At 39.0% G+C, this 22,666-nt stretch overlaps 2 protein-coding genes across 2 annotated transcripts in view; both read right to left on the minus strand.

Annotated features, from left to right (window-relative positions):
* The window catches only part of KIF28P, a 79,569-nt gene extending 73,904 nt beyond the window's left edge, over nucleotides 1–5,665 (minus strand). The window contains 1 exon segment of the mRNA XM_012001235.1: nucleotides 5,621–5,665. Coding sequence (XP_011856625.1) covers nucleotides 5,621–5,665 — 45 coding nt within the window.
* Nucleotides 5,180–22,666, minus strand: part of AHCTF1 (AT hook containing transcription factor 1) — a 119,161-nt gene continuing 101,674 nt past the window's right edge. Inside the window, exons 31-36 of the mRNA XM_012001227.1 lie at nucleotides 21,720–21,817; nucleotides 18,940–19,148; nucleotides 15,517–17,341; nucleotides 9,594–9,727; nucleotides 8,493–8,575; nucleotides 5,180–7,081 (exon numbers count right to left, since the gene is read on the minus strand). Coding sequence (XP_011856617.1) covers nucleotides 6,889–7,081; nucleotides 8,493–8,575; nucleotides 9,594–9,727; nucleotides 15,517–17,341; nucleotides 18,940–19,148; nucleotides 21,720–21,817 — 2,542 coding nt within the window. The 3' untranslated portion in view covers nucleotides 5,180–6,888. The remainder of the gene's footprint in view (nucleotides 7,082–8,492; nucleotides 8,576–9,593; nucleotides 9,728–15,516; nucleotides 17,342–18,939; nucleotides 19,149–21,719; nucleotides 21,818–22,666) is intronic.

A 22,666-nucleotide genomic window follows, 5' to 3' on the forward strand; every position in this document is an offset into this window, starting at 1 on the left:
AGCCCACATCCCCTACTACCTCCTCTATCTAATTCCTATACACCAAGCCAGTACTTTCCCTGCTTTAAATCACCCCCAAGGCCAGGTACTAAACAACTAAAGACCACTCTTACAGGTCAGAGCCCACCAAAATTATTCATACTATCCAATCCTAAACTTGTCAAACTTGTCTCCTCTGCCTTGCCCATTGCTTCCTGCAGAAACTATGGCAAACGCTGTAAGTCCTGCTCTCTCCTTTCTTTTGCCTGTTCTTGGTACTTCCTCGTGTGGCTCTGCCTCCCTTTAACTGTGAGGCAGTTACATAGAGTTCATTCTCATGGGGACCCACAAAAATAAAAAAATATATATAAGGCTGGGCGCGGTGGCTCACGCCTGTAATCCCAGCACTTTGGGAGGCCGAGGCAGGTGGATCACGAGGTCAGGAGATCGAGACCAACCTGGCTAACACGGTGAAACCCTGTCTCTACTAAAAATACAAAAAATTAGCGGGACGTGGTGGTAGGTGCCTCTAATCCCAGCTACTTGGGAGGCTGAGGCAGAAGAATGGTGGGAACCCAGGAGGCGGAGGTTGCAGTGAGCTGAGATTGTGCCACTGCACTCCAGCCTAGGTGACGAGTGAAAAACTGTCTCAAAAATAAATAAATAAATAATAAAAGAATAGGAATACATTTAATGAAAGAAGTACAAACCACACTCTGAAAGCTGTATGACTTTTTTTCTTTTTTTTTTTTTGTGAGACAGTCTCGCTGTGCTGCCCAGGCTGGAGTGCAGTGGCCGGATCTCAGCTCACTGCCAGCTCCGCCTCCCGGGTTCACGCCGTTCTCCTGCCTCAGCCTCCCGAGTAGCTGGGACTACAGGCGCCGCCACTTCGCCCGGCTAATTTTTTGTATTTTTAGTAGAGACGGGGTTTCACCGTGTTAGCCAGGATGGTCTCGATCTCCTCACCTCGTGATCCGCCTGCCTCGGCCTTCCAAAGTGCTGGGATGACAGGCGTGAGCCGCCGTCCCCGCCAGCTATATGACTTTATTGAAAGAAACTGAGAAACCGAAGACTGGAAAAACATCCTATGTTTGTGGACCAGAAGACTTACGGTCATTTGGAAGAGGCAGAATTCACCAAACTAACATACAGATCCAGTGCGATCCCTGTGAGAACCCACTCAACTTCTTTGTAGAAAATGCTGAGCTAATTTTTTTTTTTTCCTCTGGAGACGGAGTCTCACTGTCACCCAGGCTGGAGTGCAATGGCACAGTCTCAGCTCACTGCAACCTCTGCCTCCTGGGTTCAGGCAATTCTCCTGCCCCAGCCTCCTGAGTAGCTGGGATTACAGGCGCCCCCCCATCATGCCTGGCTAATTTTTGTATTTTTCTTAGAGATGGGGTTTCACCATGTTGATCAGGCTGGTCTCGAACTCCTCATCTCAGGCGATCCACCCATCTCGGCCTCCCAAAATGCTGGGATTACAGGCATGAGCCGCCATGCCTGGCTATGATGAGCTGCTTCAAAAATTCATATGGATTGCAAAGGACCCATAGTAGCTAAAACAATCTTGAAAATGAAGAAAAAAGTAGAATTCACACTCCCTGATTTCACAACTTAATACCAACTAACAGTAATGAAGGCAGTGTGGTACTGACAAGGGCAGACATACAAATTAATAGAATTGAGTCCAAAAATAAACCCTGACATCTATGGTCAGCTGATTTTCAACAAGGCTGCTAGAACCATCCAATGGGGAAAAGAAGAGCCTTTTTAAGAAATGATACTGGGAGAACTGGATAGCTATGTGAGAATGAAATTGGCTGGATGCAGTGGCTCATGCCTGTAATCTCAACTCTTTGGGAGGCTGAGGTAGGGGGATAACTTGAGGTTAGGAGTTTGAGACCAGCCTGGCAACATAGTGAGACCCTATCTCTATTAAAAAAAAAAAAAATGTTGGGCACAGTGGCACATACCTATAGCCCTAGCTATTTTGGAGGCTGAAGTACGGGGAGTGCCTGAGCCTGGGATTTGAGGTTACAGTGAGCTATGATCATACCACTGCCCTCCAGCCTGGGTGACACAGGGAGACTGTTTCTTAAAAAAAAAAAAAAAAAAAAAAAAAAATTGATCTCTTACTATATACAACATTATCTCGAATTAAAAGCATAAATGTAAGAGCTAAAACTCTAAAAGCCTTAGAAGAACAGGAATAAATCTTTATGGCCTTGGATTGGACAAAGGATTCTTGGATATGCCATCTAAAGCAAAGCAATAAAATTGCCAACATTTAAAATGTTTCTGCTTCAAAGAACACCGATAATGTGAAAAATACAATCCACGGAATGGGAGAAAAATTTTCAAATCATGTATCTGATAAGGATTCATATTCATAATCTATAAATATCAGCTCAATAATAAAGACAATCCAGTTTAAAAAATGAGCAAAGAATCTGAATTGATACTTCTCCAGGAAGATATGCAAATAAATACCCCTAAAAAGATGCTTGATACCATTAGTCACTAGAGAAATGTAAATCATAGCCACGATACGCCACTTCATTTCAGCTAGGATGACTGTAATTGGAAGGTCGGGTAAGAGTTGTTGGCGGGGATGTGAACAATTTGGAACCCTTATGTACCGCCGTTGGGAATGTAAGTTGGTACAGCTGCTTTGGAGGCCAATCTGGGAATATCTCAAATGATTAAACATAGCTACCGTATGGCTCAGCAATTCAATGCTTAGGTATATAACCAAGAGAAATGAAAGCATGCCCACACAAAAACTTGTACACAAATGTGTGTACCAGTCATTAATAATAGGCAAAAGGCAGAACCAACTGAAGTGTCCTGCTGATGAACAAAACCGTGTGTATCCACAAAATAGAATCCTGAATATTCACCAGCCATAGAGAATGACATTTTGATATAGGTTGCAACATGGGTGGACCTTGAAAACATGCTGTGTGACAGTCACAAAAGACTGTATATGATTCCACTCATAGGAAACACCCAGGAAGGGAAATCTGCAGGGGACATTAGTGGTTGCTTAGGGACGGGAAATAGCATAACTGAAAGGTACAGAAATTCTTAGGTGAGGAAATGTTCTGAGATTGACTGTGGTGATGGTTGCACATATCTGAACATATTTAAAACCATTGAATTGTATACTTTGAATTGTATTGCCTCAAAGTTGTTTAAGAGAGATTATGGTGAAAAACGTAGCAGCTGAAATAGTTGTCAGGCACTGTGCTCTGCGATATACGTACGTTACCTTCCTCTGTTACTTACGATAGCAATCTTGGGAAGCGTCGAGCCCATTTTACAGATAAACTGAGGCCCAGAGAATATACTGTCTAAGAATATATTGCCTTTTTTTTTTTTTGAAACAGAGTCTCACTCTGTCACCCAGGCTGGAGTGCAGTGGTGTGATCTTGGCTCACTGCAGGCTCCGCCTCCCGGGTTAAAATAATTCTCGTGTCTCAGCCTCCCAAGTAGCTGGGACTACAAGTGTGCGTGACCACACCTGGCTAATTTTTGTATTTTTAGTAGAGATGGGGTTTCACCGTGTTGGCCAGGCTGGTCTTGAACTCGGCCTCCCAAAGTGCTGGGATTACAGGTGAGCCACTGTACCCAGCAATATATTGCTTCTTATAATGAAAGTGCCATAAACTAGGTTCTCTGATCCCACAATGAACATAAGCATTAGATACGGAGTTAGAAAATTAGGCAGTGTCCAGGTCACCTAGGCCTCGTAAACTGTAAAACTTTATTTTCAATAAACTGAAAGGTTTTGAGCAGAGAGCTCCATGATAGTTTTACATGTAGTTTTCTCTTACTGCTAGGTAAAGAATGGATCGGGGGTGGCAAGTTCACGTAGGAGGTATTGCAGTTGTCTAGGCAGGATGATCTCTGTCTACGGTAGTCCCCCCTTGTCTGCAGTTTCACTTTCTGTGGTTTGTTACCAGCAGTCAACCAGAATCTGAAAATATGAAATGGAAAATTCCAGAAATACCTTGTATGTTTTAAATTGTGCCACCAGTCTAAGAAGTGTGTGAAAATCTCATGCCATCCCACTGTCCTGCCTGGACGTGAATCATCCTTGTCTAGCATATCCATGTAGAGTCGCTTAGTAACCATCTTGGTTACCAGATGACCGTGGTGGCACTGCAGTGCTTATGCCCCTGTTATTTTTATCATGGCCCCAAAGTACAAGAGTCTGTGACTAATTTATACACTATCATAGGTATGTATGTACAGGAAAAAAATGTATATATAGGGTTAGGTTCCACCTGTGGTTTCAGGAGTCCACTGGGGGCCTTAGAACACAGCCCCTGTGGATACAGAGCAAGTACTGCACCTGCAAGCTGTCTCCCGAATCCATCCTCTGTACTCCCTGCTTAGACCATTCTAGTCCAAGCTAGTCAACTTTGGTGGTGAACTTGAATAAAATGCAATCTTTTTGTAAAGGGAACCTAAAGGTTCTGTAAATACATGACTGTTTTAGTGCCTAATCCTACAAATCCTTATTTGCTGTTTAAAACTTACGAGTTACTCATCCTGGCAATATTAGAGGTCAGTGAAAATGACAGCAGGAATAACCACTTGCGTTGTTGCTGAAGGTCTGCTTGGGCCAAAGCAGTTAATATACTGGTCACAAATTCATTCTTGGGTATTTTTTGATCAGTTGCCTTAGAAACCATGCTACTTTCGAATCCTTAAATAGCAGCTACACTTATCTAGTTATACATATACCTGGTTATGTAATTACACAGCTGTGCCCAGCTGTTGAACTATTCTCCACAATATAGATGAATGCAGAGGCACAGGACAGACAGAACTGATTCCAACTGAAGATGTACAAAGTAATATTGATAATGGTAAAAGCAGGAAGACCTCATATAAGGTCATTCCATTGTAGCCCATTCAGGACCAGGCCTTTACATACTGTTTTGTCGAGCAAGTCTTTACTGACATTTTACTAAGCCTTTACAGTCCTCTCAAATGCTTCTATCTACATGTAGGAAGCCTTCAATATCTATCCAGGCAGAATTAACTATACCTGATCTGAGTCTATTGTTTACCTCACTATGATACTAAATACCTTAGTTTAACCAGTGCTGTTATCATCAGATACATAGTTGCTACAAGGTCCGAGAATATCATTCATGTGCTATCCTAAAATGCTGTAGCAACACAATTTAATGAGCAGTGTTTTTATTCAAGCTATATAAAGACATTTATACATAAGTACATACATTCATTTAAAATATATATAAAGTTCATTTAGAACAGGCAATTTGTTTGCTTATGATCTACATTCACAGAGGGGGAAAAAGTACATTTATTAAAAACAGGTACCACACATCTATATTCACTAAATTGCGTTGGTTTAAAAAAGCATTAACTTGACAAACATTTCATCCATGTTTATTGTGCTACTTGCGCAAAGGAGTAAAATTGTTTGCTGAATTATGTTTAGATCTTTAAATTAATTCATTTAACAAGTTCATTTAAATAAGTTCAATATTCCATAAATGACAAGCAGCTTACTATACAAGTTTGATAACTATCATTAAAAAAGTAGTAAAATCAAAGTCAGTGAAATTTTCAACAAGGCAGCGTAACATCCATCACTAACCTGACTAAAAGGCCGCACTCGCACTGCTACTTTCACACTGTCCATACTTGGCGTAGGCATTTTCATCAGTTTCTCATTATCCAGATTATTTGGTAGAAAAATAAATGCAGAGAGCACACTGCTTATGCTTCACATTAAAACATTAAAAGCTTAGCCCACAAAAGCAGTTCGTTTCTAGGCGATCAATTATTAATAGTCCATTCATTACACACTATCAATTACCTGTTATAAATTATTTTACAACACTTATTTATTGATGAATGTTAGAGCCTACACCAAGTATCATTGCGTAATTGCAGTTGTACTGTAGAGAACAGGGCGTGTGCTGCTTCTTTCCTTTTCTACATCTACTCACTCTCTCCCAACCTTAATCTGTGCCTGAGGTTCTGTGAGAATTTGCCAGTTTTAAAACCTGAATATTAAGGGATTTCTGTGGTTCGGTAGCAAACAGCAATATTATAAAAATTTGTTCAGACATCTCATCCTATCAATATTAGGCACATACAAGATGCACTCAATATCCATAAACAGGTTTATTTTACATTTCCCTTTGAAACCCTTTGATAAGGTTGCAAGTGAGCAGTGAACCGGTCAATCTAACCTGGATTAGTCTTTGACTAAGACTTTGAAGAGTCTGTAAGCTTGCTGAATAAGAGATGCCAACATTATAGTTAACCAATACTTGGATTATTCATTTGAGGTAGATTACACAAAATTTGTGAAACTACAAAGATGGCAAAATTACATGCCCATAATTCAATTTTAACATAGTAACAGCCAAAAGCAAAAAAAAAAAAAAATTTTATGATTAGAAATCTGAATCACAGAATCAAAGTGCATAAATTATAAAATAGTAACTGTAAAAAGAAATATCAATAGTTCAATCATCCCCATTTTAAGACTGGTCTAATATTTTCATTATAGAGAAAATGAGACCAATGAGCATATAAAACTATCCAAACAGATACCCCTCCCTTTCAAAAACCAACAGACACAAACGACTGTGAAGTATACATTTTATTTAACATTCCATTAAGAAGCCATATTTACATATTATATAAATGTATGAAGTCTTAATATAAAATAGAAAAATTGCCTGGACTGAAACAATCACTCCATATGGAGTTACTTACTTATTGAAGACCTTCTGTTTACATAAAAATTTACAATAATTTATATAAATTATTTTCTTCCAAACTAGATATTTAATAATCCACACTATTCTGATGACTTTACAAATAGGTGTACATTAAAAACTTCCCAAGAAATTACAGCATTTTTCTGCGTAAAATTTGCTTTGGATACGAAGATAGTTTCTTTCTGCTCCTTCCACGACCTGTTCCTGTCACTTCTGTAGTTTTTCTTGGTTTGCTCTTGACTCCGTCAACTGGGCTAGCCAAGGGGGAAATCAGCCGAATTTCTACGGGAGGAGGTGACCACGCACTTTCTTTTTCTGTGTTTCTGAAAAAAAAAAAAAAAAAAAAAGATATGATCAAGTAAGAATAAACACATTATGCTATAAAATAAAACTGGCTTCCCAACATGTTGAGAGAAACCTTAGGGACTGCTTAGTGCTTTCATTTTATAAAAGATGTAATGGTTTCTAGAGAACTGAAGTGAAGCTTTAAGTCATATAAGCTAATCAGAAGCAGAGTTAAGGTTTCATTAAGGGGAATTTTTCCTTTTCGATTAGAATATTTACAAACAATTATTCAATTATTGAATTTTCCTCTAAATGTTTCAAATGTATGAAAAAATACTGCTGGATTACAAGGATGGGCCGAATACCAGTAGTCAGCCCAGGGGATGAGAGCCCCGCAGGCCCATCAGAACTGTCAATGATCAAACACCAGCAATTAGCAAAGATCCACAGAATTTCACAAACAAGAGTTTCTCAAATAGATACGCCAGTATATATATATGTAAACAGTGATATTAGTTATAGTGTTATTAAATCAGTTTTTAAATAAAATGTATCAACTTGTACTTTTATTAAATTCAACCATGCCTACTAAGCACAGCATAAACAAGATTCTGTGTAACAAATATATCTGAAATAGAGTAATTTTCCCATGGATGCAGTTTTATTGCTTTTTGTAAAATAACTGCAGGATTTAAAAATGTATCATTATTTTTTACTAATAGTTACCTAATTTTCCTAACAAAGAGGTAAACCATCACACTTCCCTCCCCTACTTTGTTTTTCTGCAAAAACCAGAAAGATCCACTGGGAACTAAACTGCCCCCACCCTACCATCCTCCTTTTATTATTTTATTTTTATTCCTCCCATGCTCCTTTTAAAAGGACTGGGCTTTCATGCTATTAATATATAAAGAAATCGGCCGGGCGCGGTGGCTCACGCCTGTAATCCCAGCATTTTAGGAGGCCGAGACAGGCGGATCACGAAGTCAGGAGATCGAGACCATCCTGGCTAACACGGTGAAACCCCGTCTCTACTAAAAAATACAGAAAACTAGTCGGGAGAGGTGGCGGGAGCCTGTAGTCCCAGCTACTCGGGAGGCTGAGGCAGGAGAATGGCATAAACCCGGAAGGCGGAGCTTGCAGTGAGCTGAGATCCGGCCACTGCACTCCAGCCTGGGCAACAGAGCGAGACTCCGTCTCAAAAAAAAAAAAAAAAAAAAAAAAAAAAAAAAATATATATATATATATATATATAAAAAAAGAAATCCACCTTCAGCAGCACCTGTAGTCCCAGCCACTTGGGAGGCTGAGGCAAGAGAATCCCCTGAACCTGGGAGGCAGCGGTTGCAGTGCGCCAAAATCACACCACTGCACTCCAGCCTTGGCGACAGAGCGAGACTGTCTCAATCAATCAATCAATCAAGAACAGAACAGAACAGAAAGTCATACTTGCTTGCTTGTTTTGTTTTTGATGTCCTGATTCGCTTCGCTTTTGGCTTTCCCACAGTTTCTACTGATTGTGCATCATCTTTCTATGGGTTAAACATTTTAAAAAGTTAAGTACTAAACACGAAACTAATTTTAAAACTTCTATACTGAGACAAGGAATACTACAGCCAAACATTGCTGATGAATTCAAACTTGCCAGTGCAAAACTGACTCCTTTTCTCATACTTTTTAGTAGAAACCTTAGTCATGTAGGCCTGTTCTTTATTCCTACAATTCAACTCATCTCCAAGTTATGATCAGTTTTATTTTTGAATGTCTCCACTGTCTACTGCCTTCTGTACCCACTCCCTTTGTCCATATCCAGGCTCTCGGTTTCTAAGTAGACAACCAGAGACTATTCTCTCCTACCCACATTTCATCTTTCATAGAAACTACCTGCAATCTACACATGGCTATTCACAATGAACACTCCTCATCTGCCTGCTACTGCCACGCTCTGAGCCTTTGCCTCTGCCATTTACTCTGTCAGGAGGAATGCCTGTCTCCTCTAACCTTGGTCTACAAAGTATTTGAGTATAAATGATTTGAAATAATTGCTTTCATCTCTTCAACGAAACTGTGTATCTCAGTTCAGCTGTAGGTGCCTGACAGACAAGGAATTTGCCTGAATTATTTTGTGTAATTTACAGAGGAACAGACTCATGGCAGACAATTCAATCAATGCTCATGAATTAACATTTATAAACATAAGGGACTTCCACTCAATCCCTCAACTATTTCTTTAAAAAACACCCACGTAATTCTGATGGACACTAGAATTTAAAAACCCTTCCACAAACAGGTAATTTAAACTAGAACTGCCAGTAAAATATCATCGGTAACATACCACAGATGTGTCTTAAAGGTAAGGAGGGTCTCCAAAGGGGCAGACAAGACCATTTTGGCTTTTAGTATACATGACTGTTATCTTTAAGACAGTTACTTAAATAATAAACAAAATTTAAAATCATTAAAATTTAAATAAAATTAAAACAATTAAAACATTTAAAAAAAAATAAAAGTATGTTTTAACAAACACAAATAAAATCATGCATTTCTTACCAGTTCATCTTCAAGCTTGTTCTTATTGGACGTGTTTTTTTGTCTGCTCCTTAAAGTAGGAGGTGAGATGACAAACTGAGAAGATAAATCCGAAACTAATTCTTTCAACTGTGCAGGAACCTCTATTTTTTTAGCTAAAAAAAGTTGAAAAAACTGTATTTGTATCTTTATATATGTGTGCAAATATATAACCACAATAAAAACATGGAACAAATGATGTACTTTAGAAAGATGCAAACATCCCCAAACCTGGAGACCATTAGTATTGTAACCTAATTATCCATGTTAGCAGAGAAATGACAGGAAAAATCCCAGCATCATTTGGGTAAGCCAAATGTGTGGGACGATTTAATGCTTCAAACTAAAAAGGGCTACAATATAAAGACAGGCCATGAAAGCAGGTACAGAACTGTTTGTTTAGTCTATTTTTTTTTTTTTTTTGAGACGGAGTCTCGCGCTGTCGCCCAGGCTGGAGTGCAGTGGCCGAATCTCAGCTCACTGCAAGCTCCGCCTCCTGGGTTCACGCCATTCTCCGGCCTCAGCCTCCCGAGTAGCTGGGACTACAGGCGCTGCCACCTCGCCCGGCTATTTTTTGTATTTCTTAGTAGAGACGGGGTTTCACCGTGTTAGCCAGGATGGTCTCGATCTCCTGACCTCGTGATCCGCCCATCTCGGCCTCCCAAAGTGCTGGGATTACAGGCTTGAGCCACCGCGCCCGGCCTAGTCTATTTCTTTTAATCCTTACTGCTCCTCAAGCATTCTGGGGAGGGAAAGCATTAATCCTATATGTAACCTGAACTAGTCTGTGCCATAACTACTGCTATTCCAGACACGTTATTTACAAAGTAGGTTTTTTATTATCAAAAAAGAGAAACTCTAGCCAGTTCATTTTGAACTACTTGTTCCAGTCACACAGAAAAGTTCATGTCCACAAAAGGAGAAAGTGCCAGGTGCAGTGGCTCACCACTGTAATTCCAGCACTTTGGGAGGCTGAGGCAGGAGGACGGCTTAAGGCCAAGAGTTCAAGACCAGCCTGATCAACGAAGTGAGAGCCCTGTCTCTACAAAAAGTTCTAAAAAGATCAGCCCATGTGGTGGTGCACGCCTGTGGTGTCAGCTACTTGGGAGGCTTGAGTCTGGGAAGTTGAGGCTACAGTGAGCCACGATTGTGCTACTGCACTGCAGCCTGGGTAACAGAGTTAACAGCTAACAGGAAGATATTCCATAGATAAATAAAAACGGCTTAAACAACAATTGGTTTAAAATAAGGAATTAAAAACATTTACCACACAGACCTGTTTTTTTTTTTAAACTAAAGGGCCCCCCACATTAAAAGCAATCATCAATGTAATTACAGAGGAGCACAGTTCAGTTTAATCAGTCTGCCGGAGTAAATCCCACCTTCAAGTAACTTCAAGCTGTCTGTGCATCAGTTTCTACAAAATAAGGTTAGTAATAGCATCGATCTCAAAATTGTTCTGAGGACGAAAGAAGTAGAACAATGTGTGGCATGGTAGTGGTAAGTGCCTACACATGTTTGCATTTGTTATATAAATCCCATTTCATTTATAAACCTTTGAAATAAAATTATAGTTCAATGTTAGCTACTGGGACAGTCAAGAGTTCTATCAGATATCAAATTCTGCTTTTAAAGCATATGATTCTTTAAAAAAAATTTTTTGTGGGTACACAGTAGGTATATATAAGCGTATGATTCTTAAAAAAAGAAGTAACAGAGTTGATATCAGAAATAATCTCTGCTCCCAGTTTGTAAATGGCAGAAATGGCAATGGTCTACTGGTGGTCTCTCTTTTGGCTTCAAGAAACAGATGAACAAAAATATTACATTTTTATAATGAAAATTATACATTCTACAACTCTTTTAGACTACCTGAAAAAAACAATTTCTTTCACTTTTCATAATCTTCACCAAGCTTTCCTACTCCATTTCAAAGGAATATATAAAGAAATACAAAAATATACTATCACATGCAAAAATAGCCTCCATCATTTTTTCCATATGCTTCTATTATAGCACAGATGAGACTCTGAGTGCGTGTCAATTCTTCACCCATCTCTGTTTTGAGGATTAAGGAGTTCAAAAGACCTAGGTTCAAACCCAACTGTGTGCGAGTAAACAACTCTGAGAATTCAGAGAGCGCTGATGTACAGCATGTGCTGATTTCTAAGGTATAAATGTGCCTCCTGTGGCCAGTGCAAACCATGGCTGGGTTACAAGTTCTTGGATATTTAACAATCGGCTCTTACCAGCCAGTAGCAGCAGTAGTAGCTCCAGGACAACACATCTTATTCCCTGGGTGATGTGAACGCTCAGTCTCAATGAACTTCAAGTTCCTCAATGAGGATAGAAGGAAGTAAAAGCACCTATACTTCACTGGGTTGCAGTGGGAATCAAATGATATATGAACGTCATGTATCTGGCATGGCCTTAGGTATACAGCAAGCTCTTCTTAATATTTGCTGTATGAAATGTGAAGTTTCATATTCATTTAGCAAAACACAAAATTCTAAGATAATTTCTTTGCTATGTTTCAATAAAATAAAGGACCACCTCTAGCCTTCCAATCATATAGTATACCTACACCCAGTCTTCTCTGCACCTCCATTCCTCTGTAAAAACGAAGTTTAGAATATAAATAGGCACAAGGGACAAGGTATGGTAACAGCATAAAGGGCAGAGGAAGATAGGAAGCTATGTCCCAGAGTGGTCATTGCTTTGCTAAAGTAGTGAGTACTCGTAAGAACCCCTGTAAGGTACGCACTACCACATTCATTCTAGGATGAGGAAACAAGGCTCAGAAAGGTTATATGATTTTCTGCCCAGCTAGTAACTGGCAGAAATGAGAGATCTCAATCTCAAGTTTCTTATCCCCTCCAATCCCATCATCTCATTCTAGAAGGTGCCTATTTCTAATATTAAAAAATCTGAAAGTAATTCAAATACCCAACAGAAGAGGGTTTAAACAATCTGTGGCATATTTGTGAGATGAAATGCCAATATGAAAAAAAAAAATTACGTTTAAGATTTTGAAACATATATATATATATATATTTTTGGGGGGGGTGTGGGGGGAGGTGACAGGATCTCAGTCTGTCACCTGGGCTGGACCACAGTGGTGTGATGGCTCGCTGCAACCTCAACCTCCCGGGCTCAAGCCATCCTCACACCTCAGCCTCCCAAGTAGCTGGGACTATAGGTGCCAGCCACCATGCCCAAATCATTAAAAATTTTTCTTTTGTAGAGATGGGTTCCCACCAAGTTGCCCAGGCTGGTTGGATTTTGAAGAATATTTAAGATTAACTGGAGGCTGGGCAGAGTGGCTTATGCCTGTAATCCCAGCACCTTAGGAGGCCAAGGTGGGTGGATTATCTGAGGTCAGGAGTTTGAGACTAGCATGGCCAACATGGCGAAACCCTATCTCTACTAAAAACACAAAAAAATGACCTGGGCATGGTGGCAGGCACCTGCAATCCCAGCTACTAGGGAGGCTGGGGCAGGAGAATTGTTTGAACCCAGGAGGCAGAGGTTGCAGTGAGCCAAGATCGTGCCATTGCACTCCAGCCTGGGTAACAACAGCAAAACTCCATTTCAACAACAACAACAACAAAAAAGGAACTGAAAATGATCATGAAATAAGTAGGGAGAAAAAAGCAGAATATATGCATGTACATAAACTGCAGGTTTTTAAAAACCAACCATACATACGTATCTGGAACGAGATACAGGAAAATGTGAATAGTGATTCTTTCAATGGCTGGATTATATACTTCTGTTTTCTAGTTTTTGCTAAGTAGGCATGTATTGTTTTTGTTTTGAGACATGGTCTTGCTCTGTTGCCCAGGCTGGAGTGCAGTGGCACACGATCATGGCTCACTGCAGCCTCAAACTCTCAGGCTCAAGTGATTCTCCTGCCTCAGCTTCCCAAGTAGCTGGGACCATAAGCCCATTGCCACCACGTCTGGCTAATTTTTGTACTTTTTGTAGAGATGGTTTTTTTTTTTTTTTTGCCATGTTGCTGCCATGATTTTTAGTTTAACAGAAAACAGTTAAAATTAGTAGGTACAGAAATGAAAAATATGTAAAGATGACAAAAATCAGAATTACTGAGATGTTTGCTAGGCTCTAACAAAATAGCTCTCACGGTTGGTGTTTACTACATTTATCCAAGTCCTGAGGAGTGTATAAGTTATATGTTAACGACTTCCTGCTAATCAAATGATTTTCATTTTAACTTTTTTTTCTTTTTAACTTTTTAATAACATCCTAATAAAATGAACTTAAAAAGGTAACTAAAATATCACACATTCTGTCATTTCATTCTCCTTCATGCAAAACACAGGTATAACCATGCACACTTTTCTAACACCGCGAAGAAATTAAGTTATACTACCAAAATCGAAGATCTAATTAAAAATTTTCTGAGTGAGGAGGGGAGAAGAGGATCCCCTATAGCCACAAATCATTTTTAGGACAAAGGATCAATTGTTATGAGGAGAGGCATTTTCCTGGGCTCAAACTATATCAAGTACAACAAGTCATCTACTTTTTTATTTTTATTTTTTGAGACAGAGTCTCACTCTGTCACCCCGGCTGGAGTGCAGTGGCACAATCTCGGCTCACTGCAAGCTCTGCCTCCCAGGTTCACACCATTCTCCTGCCTCAGCCTCCCAAGTCGCTGGGACTACAGGCACCCGCCACCACGCCCGGCTAACTTTTTGTATATTTTTAGTAGAGACAGGGTTTTACCATGTTAGCCAGGATGGTCTTGATCTCCTGACCTCGTGATCCACCCGCCTCGGCCTCCCAAAGTGCTGGGATTACAGGCGTGAGCCACCGCGCCCGGCTAAGTCATCTACTTTATTTATAAGGTCCTGAGCTGCTTTGCTGAAATTCAAACATTAAACTGTAACTTAAACAATCAACTACATGGCCGGGTGCAGAAACAGAAACAGAAATTTTTTCTGTTTGTCTCCACAAACAGAAAAAATTAGCCGGGTCTGTAATCCCAGCTACTAGGCAGGCTGAGGTAGGAGAATCGCTGGAACCCAGGAAGCAGAGGTTGCAGTGAGCTGAGATCATGCCACTGCGCTCCAGCCTGGGCAACAAAGTGAGACTCTACCTCAAAACAAAAAAACAAAACAAAAAACACAAACCCTGTATTTTGTTTACCTAACCATTAACACTTTTACAGAGAGTTACTCTAATGGGATCTCTTCAGTCACACCAGTGTCTTAGCTTTTTAGACATGTTTAAAGCACCCCATGGACACTTTATCACTGCAGATCTAGTGTTTATCTGTTTGTATACTTAACGCATGTATGTGCTCCCTCTGGGGAGAGAGGTCACCCCTGTTGAGAAGGTCTGACCAACCAACCACAGTCCTCAGCTCACCAGTGACAATGAAGGATGGCCTCACTGAAGATAAGGGCATGCAGATGCACCAGTTTGTGAGCAATAGTGAATATGGATTGAAATAATTTATGTATCTTAATAAAAAGCTACTAGTGTTTCCCTTCAAAACAATTTCAGGTTGTGGATATCAGTGGGGTGTGAGCCAAATGCAGCAGTACTTGGGAGATTAAAAATACTGACTCTATTTTGGAAGAAACTAAAATTAAAAGTCACTTTTTTATAAAAGTCACAGAAGAGAAATTATACTATTCTAAAAAATAAATCTATGTTACTTGAGTTACAGGACTGAAGTCATGTTAACCATACTGAATAACCGAACTCAAACTTTGAAACATGAAACCTTTAAACTTTACTACTAAAAGATCAATTGTGGTTTGAGGGGGAAGGGGAAAAATTCCCTATAAAACCATTCTTAGGACAAATAATTAATCCAATTTTAAGCTGAAGAGTGAGTGAGATGAAAAACTGTTTTGCAGAGAAAGAAAAGTACCTTTTGCTTTCCTTGGAACTTCTGACACTGGAGAAAATAAAGGCTCACTGTTTGGTTCAGAAAGATCCGGCAACAAGATGGCCTTGCTAGACCGAGTCCTGGTGCTGCGGGATGATTTAGGGAAGGAAGCTGTGGCAAGCAGTCTTTCTTCTCGGTCATTTGTTTCTTTATGTGTCATTTCATCTGTGCGTTCTTCGGATACTGAGTGTAATGAACCTTTTTGGCTTTGATTTTCAGTCTTTTTTGTAAGTTTTTTCTTAGAGCTCATCACCATCGAAAGTTCCTTATTTGGCACTAAAATGGATTTTCCTGAAGCTGGTTTTCCAACATCAGTATTTTCACTTTTAGCTGGGGTACTTCTTGTAGATCTCCTTTTAATGCTGGGAGCTTCTTTCTTCTTGGGGCTTCCCTCTTCCTTAACAGCCTTAGATCCTACATCTTCAGATGGATGGATTTTTCTTGGTCTACCACGTTTTCTAGGTATGGCAGACATATCCAATTCTGCTTGAAGACTCAACTGAGATGAGTCAAGGTTGGAGTCTTCCCTCACATCTGATAGACTAACTTCTCTCCCTCTGACCCGTCTAATACGTTTAATAGGCAGCTGCTCATCGCTGGATTTATCATCTGGCTTATTTCCTGTATTTTCAGAAGCATCTAAATTAGCACTTCTTAATTTTCTGATCGTACGGCTAGGACTTGTTACATTACTAACTTTTAGATCATTTATAATTTCAACACTTTCCTGACTTTCTACAGATCTTTTAATTCTTCTAGGAGTCCTTTTTGTAACAGATGAAACCGTAACTTCTTTTTTAATAGTTTCTTCAACTGCTGGTTCCAACAGCTGAGATGATTTTAATCTTTTTAATTCCCTACCTGTAGTGATCTGTAATTCTTGTTCCACAGAACTGGTATTTTCTAGTATGTCCTGATTAACTTCTTTCTTTCTCCTTCCTCTCCTAGGCGTAATAGGATTTTGAGGTATTTGCTGGTTCTCAGATATTCCTTTGACATCAGAATAGGTGTTTTCAGAAGCTTCAGAAATTTCTTGTGGCTTCCTAGTTTTCTTCCTAACTGACTGCCGTGGCATCTTAGGAGTAGCAACATCTGCTGATGCTTCCTGTTGTGTTGATTTAACATTCACGTTTTGGATACGTTGTCCTCTCGTACGAGTCTTGGAGGAAACCACGTCAACCTGGCTGACATTCATAGTTACTGTGCTTGTTTCCTGAGCAGTCTTACATGCAGATTTGACTAACTTAGTGGGACACATTATGTTTTGGCTCACTAAAGGTATCGTTTCATGAATGGACTGTTCCATTGTATCTGAAGTAATTTCTTTACTTCTTGTGTCTTTAATTACATCTAGTAAATTTTCTGCAATTGCTACTTTAATAGGTTCAGGCACATATGGTAAAGTCTCTACTTTTTGGGACTTTTGGTCACTAGTTATGGCAGATGGCAAATCTGCAACTTGTCCATGATTATCATTTTCCCCACTGCATACAAGTTTTTCTTCAGTTGCTGTGTTAGCTGCTTTAGGTAACACATCAGATGATGCAAAATCGCCTGGCTCCACTTCTCCTTCTTCACCTTCCAATATCAAGGTAAAGTTACTTTGAGCCACAAAAAGTTCCCCATCTACTTCAGCAATGTCACACTCTGCAGTGTCCTTATTATCAGCTAAGTCACAAAACTGCTGGTCAATAGTATCAAAATTGTACTGAAGCTTAAGTGTTCCAGAGGGATACAACTCATTAAATGAAAGATTCCTAGCCTCTTCTCCTGAATCTTGAGCTTCAAGCTTTTCCTGTTCAATCACCTAAATGAATTAAAGATAAGAGACTGGTTAAAGAATTGTAATACATGTTTTAACTTGAAGCATACAGGCTTTTGATGACCTTTGGCTGTGTGCCTTTTAAAACACAAATTATATTTAATATGGCATATACTTATGGGTTTACTTTACAAAATTATCCCTTTAAGCAATCAGACTCTCATTCAGTCAAAATAACTAGAGAGAAAGATTTTGAGATTATGACTGAAATTTAACTAGAAATTCCACATTTCCCTGGCTAAAAAGACAGTCAACAAAAGCTTGAAAATTATGATGCTAACAGTTCTGAGAACATTTAAGAACTTATTCTATTCTCACCCAAGAAAAAAAGTTAACCGGAGAAAACAACCCCCAAACTGTGTTTTAATGATATTCCCCAAATTACCTAACTATCCACACTTTTCTAAACAGCATGATCCCCATAAGGTTGAAGAACAATTCACCTACATAAGCTCCCTTGGGCTAGACTCAATCCTCTTCCCTTTGCTGGGGCTGCATAAACCATGAAATTCCTAAGGCTTTCAAGTTCAGTACCTCTCCTGCAAGGGTTTGGTGGAAGAAGGAATGGTCCTTGCATTTACCTTTTGGTAAGGGAAGGGGAGAAAAAGGAGGAGGCAGAAAGTAACAGAGAGATCTCCTGACCAAGAAGGTAGAACATTACCACCCACCTAGACAATGACATTTTCCCACTCCCCAAACATTCAGTGAGATGACAGATTGGAAATAAATAACCTAGAAATGACGATTCCCACTTACACCATCCCCACAATTTTTATCAGCTTCCCAACTAAAGGAATTGGAACTTTACTCATCTATATGGCAGTGGGAATACTCATTAAGATGAGTATGGATAACTATGACATTTTTATGAGTTAAGAAACTTCCCAAATTCTAAACAATCAAATTTCTATAAATAATTAGAAGAGTTGGTTTTTTATCTCAAAATTTATTATATAAAAGTTGTCTGCTGGTAATAAAAGATTTGGCATAATTTTTTCTAAAAACTCTAAGTCATATTAAGTAGCAAAAAGTCCTTTTCCGAGTGTACAGATGTTCAGTACCAACCAGCTGATTATCATTCTCCCACAAGGATGCCTGGGGTAGGGGGAAATCCTGTTTAACTGTATCCATATATTTTTAAATATATGATCTTAGGACTAAAAAGACCTTTCATTTGAACCAGATCAGCAAAATTAAATTGATAAAACCATGGCTTAACACTTCCTTTTGGCTTTCATGAAAACCAATTTCTTTTTTTTTTTTTTTCCCCCAAGACAGGATTTTGTTATGTTGTCCAGGCTGGTCTCAAACTCTTGGGCTCAAGGATCCTCCCTCCTCAAACTCCCAAGTAGCTGGGACTATAGGCAACTGCCACAGCACCCACCTTGAAGGCCAATTTCTTAAAGGACGTGTTTTTATATTCCACAAAATACTTACACACTTATTTTCTGAACCCAGATTTTTATAAATAAGTTTTTACATAGCAGTCAAATAAATGAACGTGTTAGGTTTGAACTACTGTCTTGAAACAACTAAACCAAAACTGAAAGACTGACAAAGAAGTAAAAAATTAATTTTTTTACATGAATTTCTTGAGTATCAGGAGGGCTGTCAGAAATTGGAAGCTTTTCTTCTGGTAAGTCAACACTTCCTTTTAGTACATCAACTTCTACTTCATCATCTTCTTTTAAGTTCAACACTACTTCCTGGTTAAGCCTGCGCTCAGAGATAATAGGACCTTCAGAGACAGTGAGCGAAGAGTTTCCACTATCACCAAGGATACCAGCCACAGCTGAAAGAAAAATGGGTGAATTTTTACATTTAAACTGATAAATCTACACACAATTAAGGAAGCAAATAGAAAGGAAAAGGCTACACTGCACTTGAATAGTGTATTAATAAACTATCACAATGACAGAAAGTCTGCAACTTCTTACACAGTACACACCTTTCCACAGAGATAAAACAGAAAATTTTCACATTTAAAACTGATAACTGATAAATGATATCAGGAAACGTTTAATATGATGACCAACTGCTTCGAGGAAGTTCAGGTGCTTGTTCCTTATTAATCTGAAAACTGTATTTACCAGGTGACTACCAGACAACCAGTTATCCCTGTAGAGTAATTATAGAATTACATGAGAGATATGCAATCTGGGCTTTGATATGACTAGGAAAAAGAATGAATCTCTTTTGGCAGAAAGCATTCAAATGGGTACAAATACACTCTACTACTTAAAAAAAATAATTTTTGGGCTCACTTAAATCCCTTCTTTCGTCTTCCTCTTTGCTAAAGTTTAATATGTCATTAACAATCATAGGTGATATTAATATATGGGTGTAAAGTTTATGAATGACACAAAATACTACAAGGGGGGAAAATAACAATTAAAAATCCTTTAGTGCTTAACAACAACAAAAAATCAATAAAGCACAAAAATAAAAGATGAACTAGGAAAAACTATTTCTACACTTTCAATGGAAAATGGGGCTGTTATCCCTATCATGTGAATAAAATGAAAAATGTTTTCCTGTTTGGCAACAAGACAATGATGAAAAAAACCACTTTACGGGCTTCTCATCAAATACATAAAAGTAGTATACAAACTATTGGATACAACAATAAAATATTAAAAATCTGGCCAGGCGTGGTGGCTCACGCCTGTAATCCCAGCACTTTGGGAGGCCGAGGCAGGTGGATCACGAGGTCAGGAGATCGAGATCATCCTGGCAAACATGGTGAAACCCCGTCTCCACTAAAAATACAAAAAAATTAGCCCGACGTGGTGGCAGGCACCTGTAGTCCCAGCTACTCGGGAGGCTGAGACAGGAGAATAGCGGGAACCCGGGAGGCGGAGCTTGTAGTGAGCCAAGATCGCGCCACTGCACTCCAGCCTGGGTGACAGAGCGAGACTCGTCCCAAAAAAATAAAAATAAAAAATCTGTACACACTTCTGGACCCAACAAGTCCATGGTTAGGAATCTATCCAAAAGAAACACTGATATAGAATGTAACGTGCAAAGACACAAGAATATTTACTGCAGAAACAGCAAAACGAACCCCAAAATGGTGACTGGCCCAAGTGTTCAGAAATAAGCAATTAGTTACGCATGTAACATCTTCACTACAGAACACTGTTAGAGCTGTTAAAAACAACAGGATTAATTTATATTCCTGACAGAAAAATGTCTTAAATAATAAATGTACTGATGATTATTTCTAACAGCTAACATTCACTAAACTTCAGGTACCAAGCGCTACACAAAACACTTTACATGCAAGTGGCTTATTCCTGACAACTCTATGAAACGGGTATTAATAATACTCTCATTTAAAACTTTTAACATTTTACCAACAAAAAAATAGAGGTATAGCCCCTGAGTGCAGAACTGGGTTAGGAACCCAAACATTCGGGTTCAGGCGCCTGCACTCTTTAGGCACCATCGTGTCTCCTCTTTCAACATATCGGGGGAAATGTGCACAGAAAACAGAAATTCAGGAAAGACACTTTAGTTAATTATGGACCCCTAAAATGGGTGATGGGCTTTTTACTTTACATGTTAGACAATTCTCTCTGGATTACTCTGTAATCATGTATTACCTTAATCATGGGACAAAAACAAGCCTGCTGAAGCGTTCCCTAAGCCCCATTCATAATGTACCAGGAACAAAGCCGTAACAGTTGAGAGCGTGGGCTCCTGAGTCAGGTAACAACTATGTCACAGTATAGTGCTGTGAGGACTAAATGGTAATAGATACAAGATGATCAGACCAATTCTGGGCACAGACATTCAAGGTGTCTGCTTCCCCTGAATCCAACTGCAAGCTCCTTAAAAACCTATCTTCCTCATCTCTGTATAGCCTGAGAATAGGCCTTCACAAAAATGTTCACTGGGTTAAAAAAAAAAAAAAAATTCCATGTATTTGTTAATTTCCCTGGAGCATATTCAGTCATTTGTGACTATTTTCTAATAATGAAAAGTCAACCGTGGCCTTAAGTTATCACAAACACAAAATAAAAACTCTTCTGAGTCCAAGAAGATCAAACAGCAGGGATGCATTTGGCTGTGGACTAGTAATTTATTTTGTTCTTTTTTCATGTTTTTTTGTGGAAAATATGTCCACAAAAACCATTCTAAGACTTTCAATATGAGAGCCACAGAATGCCTTACAAGCAACCCACTGTCTGACAGCTTATACATCTTAGAATACTTCTATGCCAGGAAAGCTGACCAGAGAGAGGAATAACTGAGGAAGAAAAAATCTGAACAACAGAATAGATTATTTTGTTCTAAGAATAGAAAACTCTTCACTCAAAACACAAAAATGGAATAATCCTAAAGTCAAAATAATACATACATTTATTGTCATTTGCTCTAATTGCAGAGGTGTAGGTTTCAACAGATGCTAATCCTTCATCCAACACTGGTACCTTGGACTTCTGGGTGAACATTTTCCTTTAGAAAAAGAAATACATACCTTAGTGTTTAAGAAGACCCCATCTGCTTTAACCCGCTTTAGTCCCACTGCCCAGCCTGTCATTTTGGTGATGTAAACTGAGGTTCAGAGAATTCATTACAACTCAAGCTCATTCTGAACAATCATAGAAAATTTAAAAGTGAATTCAGAAACAATGCTGTACTTGTTTTCCCATTTTCTAATGTTTCTGGCAACAATGGCATGGCCTTAAAGTAGAAATGAAATGATTTTAAAATGCCTGTCAGTATACATTATATTTAAGCCAATTTTTAATAATCTGTGGCCACAGTCTTCAAATAAGTCTGTCAAATATTATGGAATATTTTTTATGAACTCAGTAGAGGCAAGGTTCAATATTTTAATGCTACCTGGAAAGACTATGATAAATGACTCAGAATAACAGACCAATGAAACCTGTATTCATCCATATGATGAAAATAAATCCTGGAATATGATGACAGTGTTCCTTTAATATTCGAATCTGACCTTTCTCAAAACCCAATTAAAGCATGCTAATTTTAAAAATTAGGACAAATAGTATTTTAAAGTAAATTCAAGAAAAAGGTAAAGTAACAGTGATACATCACCACAAAATATCAAATAAGCTTACATTTTAAAAGGAACTAGTTAGCCAAGATAGTGAATACACACCTGGGTTCTCACTGATAACTCTCATGTGATTCCTTCTCATGTGACTGCTCTTTTTTTTTTTTTTTTGAGACGGAGTCTCGCTCTGTCACCCAGGCTGGAGTACAGTGGCCGGATCTCAGCTCACTGCAAGCTCCGCCTCCCGGGTTTACGCCATTCTCCTGCCTCAGCCTCCCGAG

Source organism: Mandrillus leucophaeus, unplaced genomic scaffold (genome assembly GCF_000951045.1).
Source record: "Mandrillus leucophaeus isolate KB7577 unplaced genomic scaffold, Mleu.le_1.0 Scaffold655, whole genome shotgun sequence".
Taxonomy (NCBI): Eukaryota; Metazoa; Chordata; class Mammalia; order Primates; family Cercopithecidae; genus Mandrillus; species Mandrillus leucophaeus.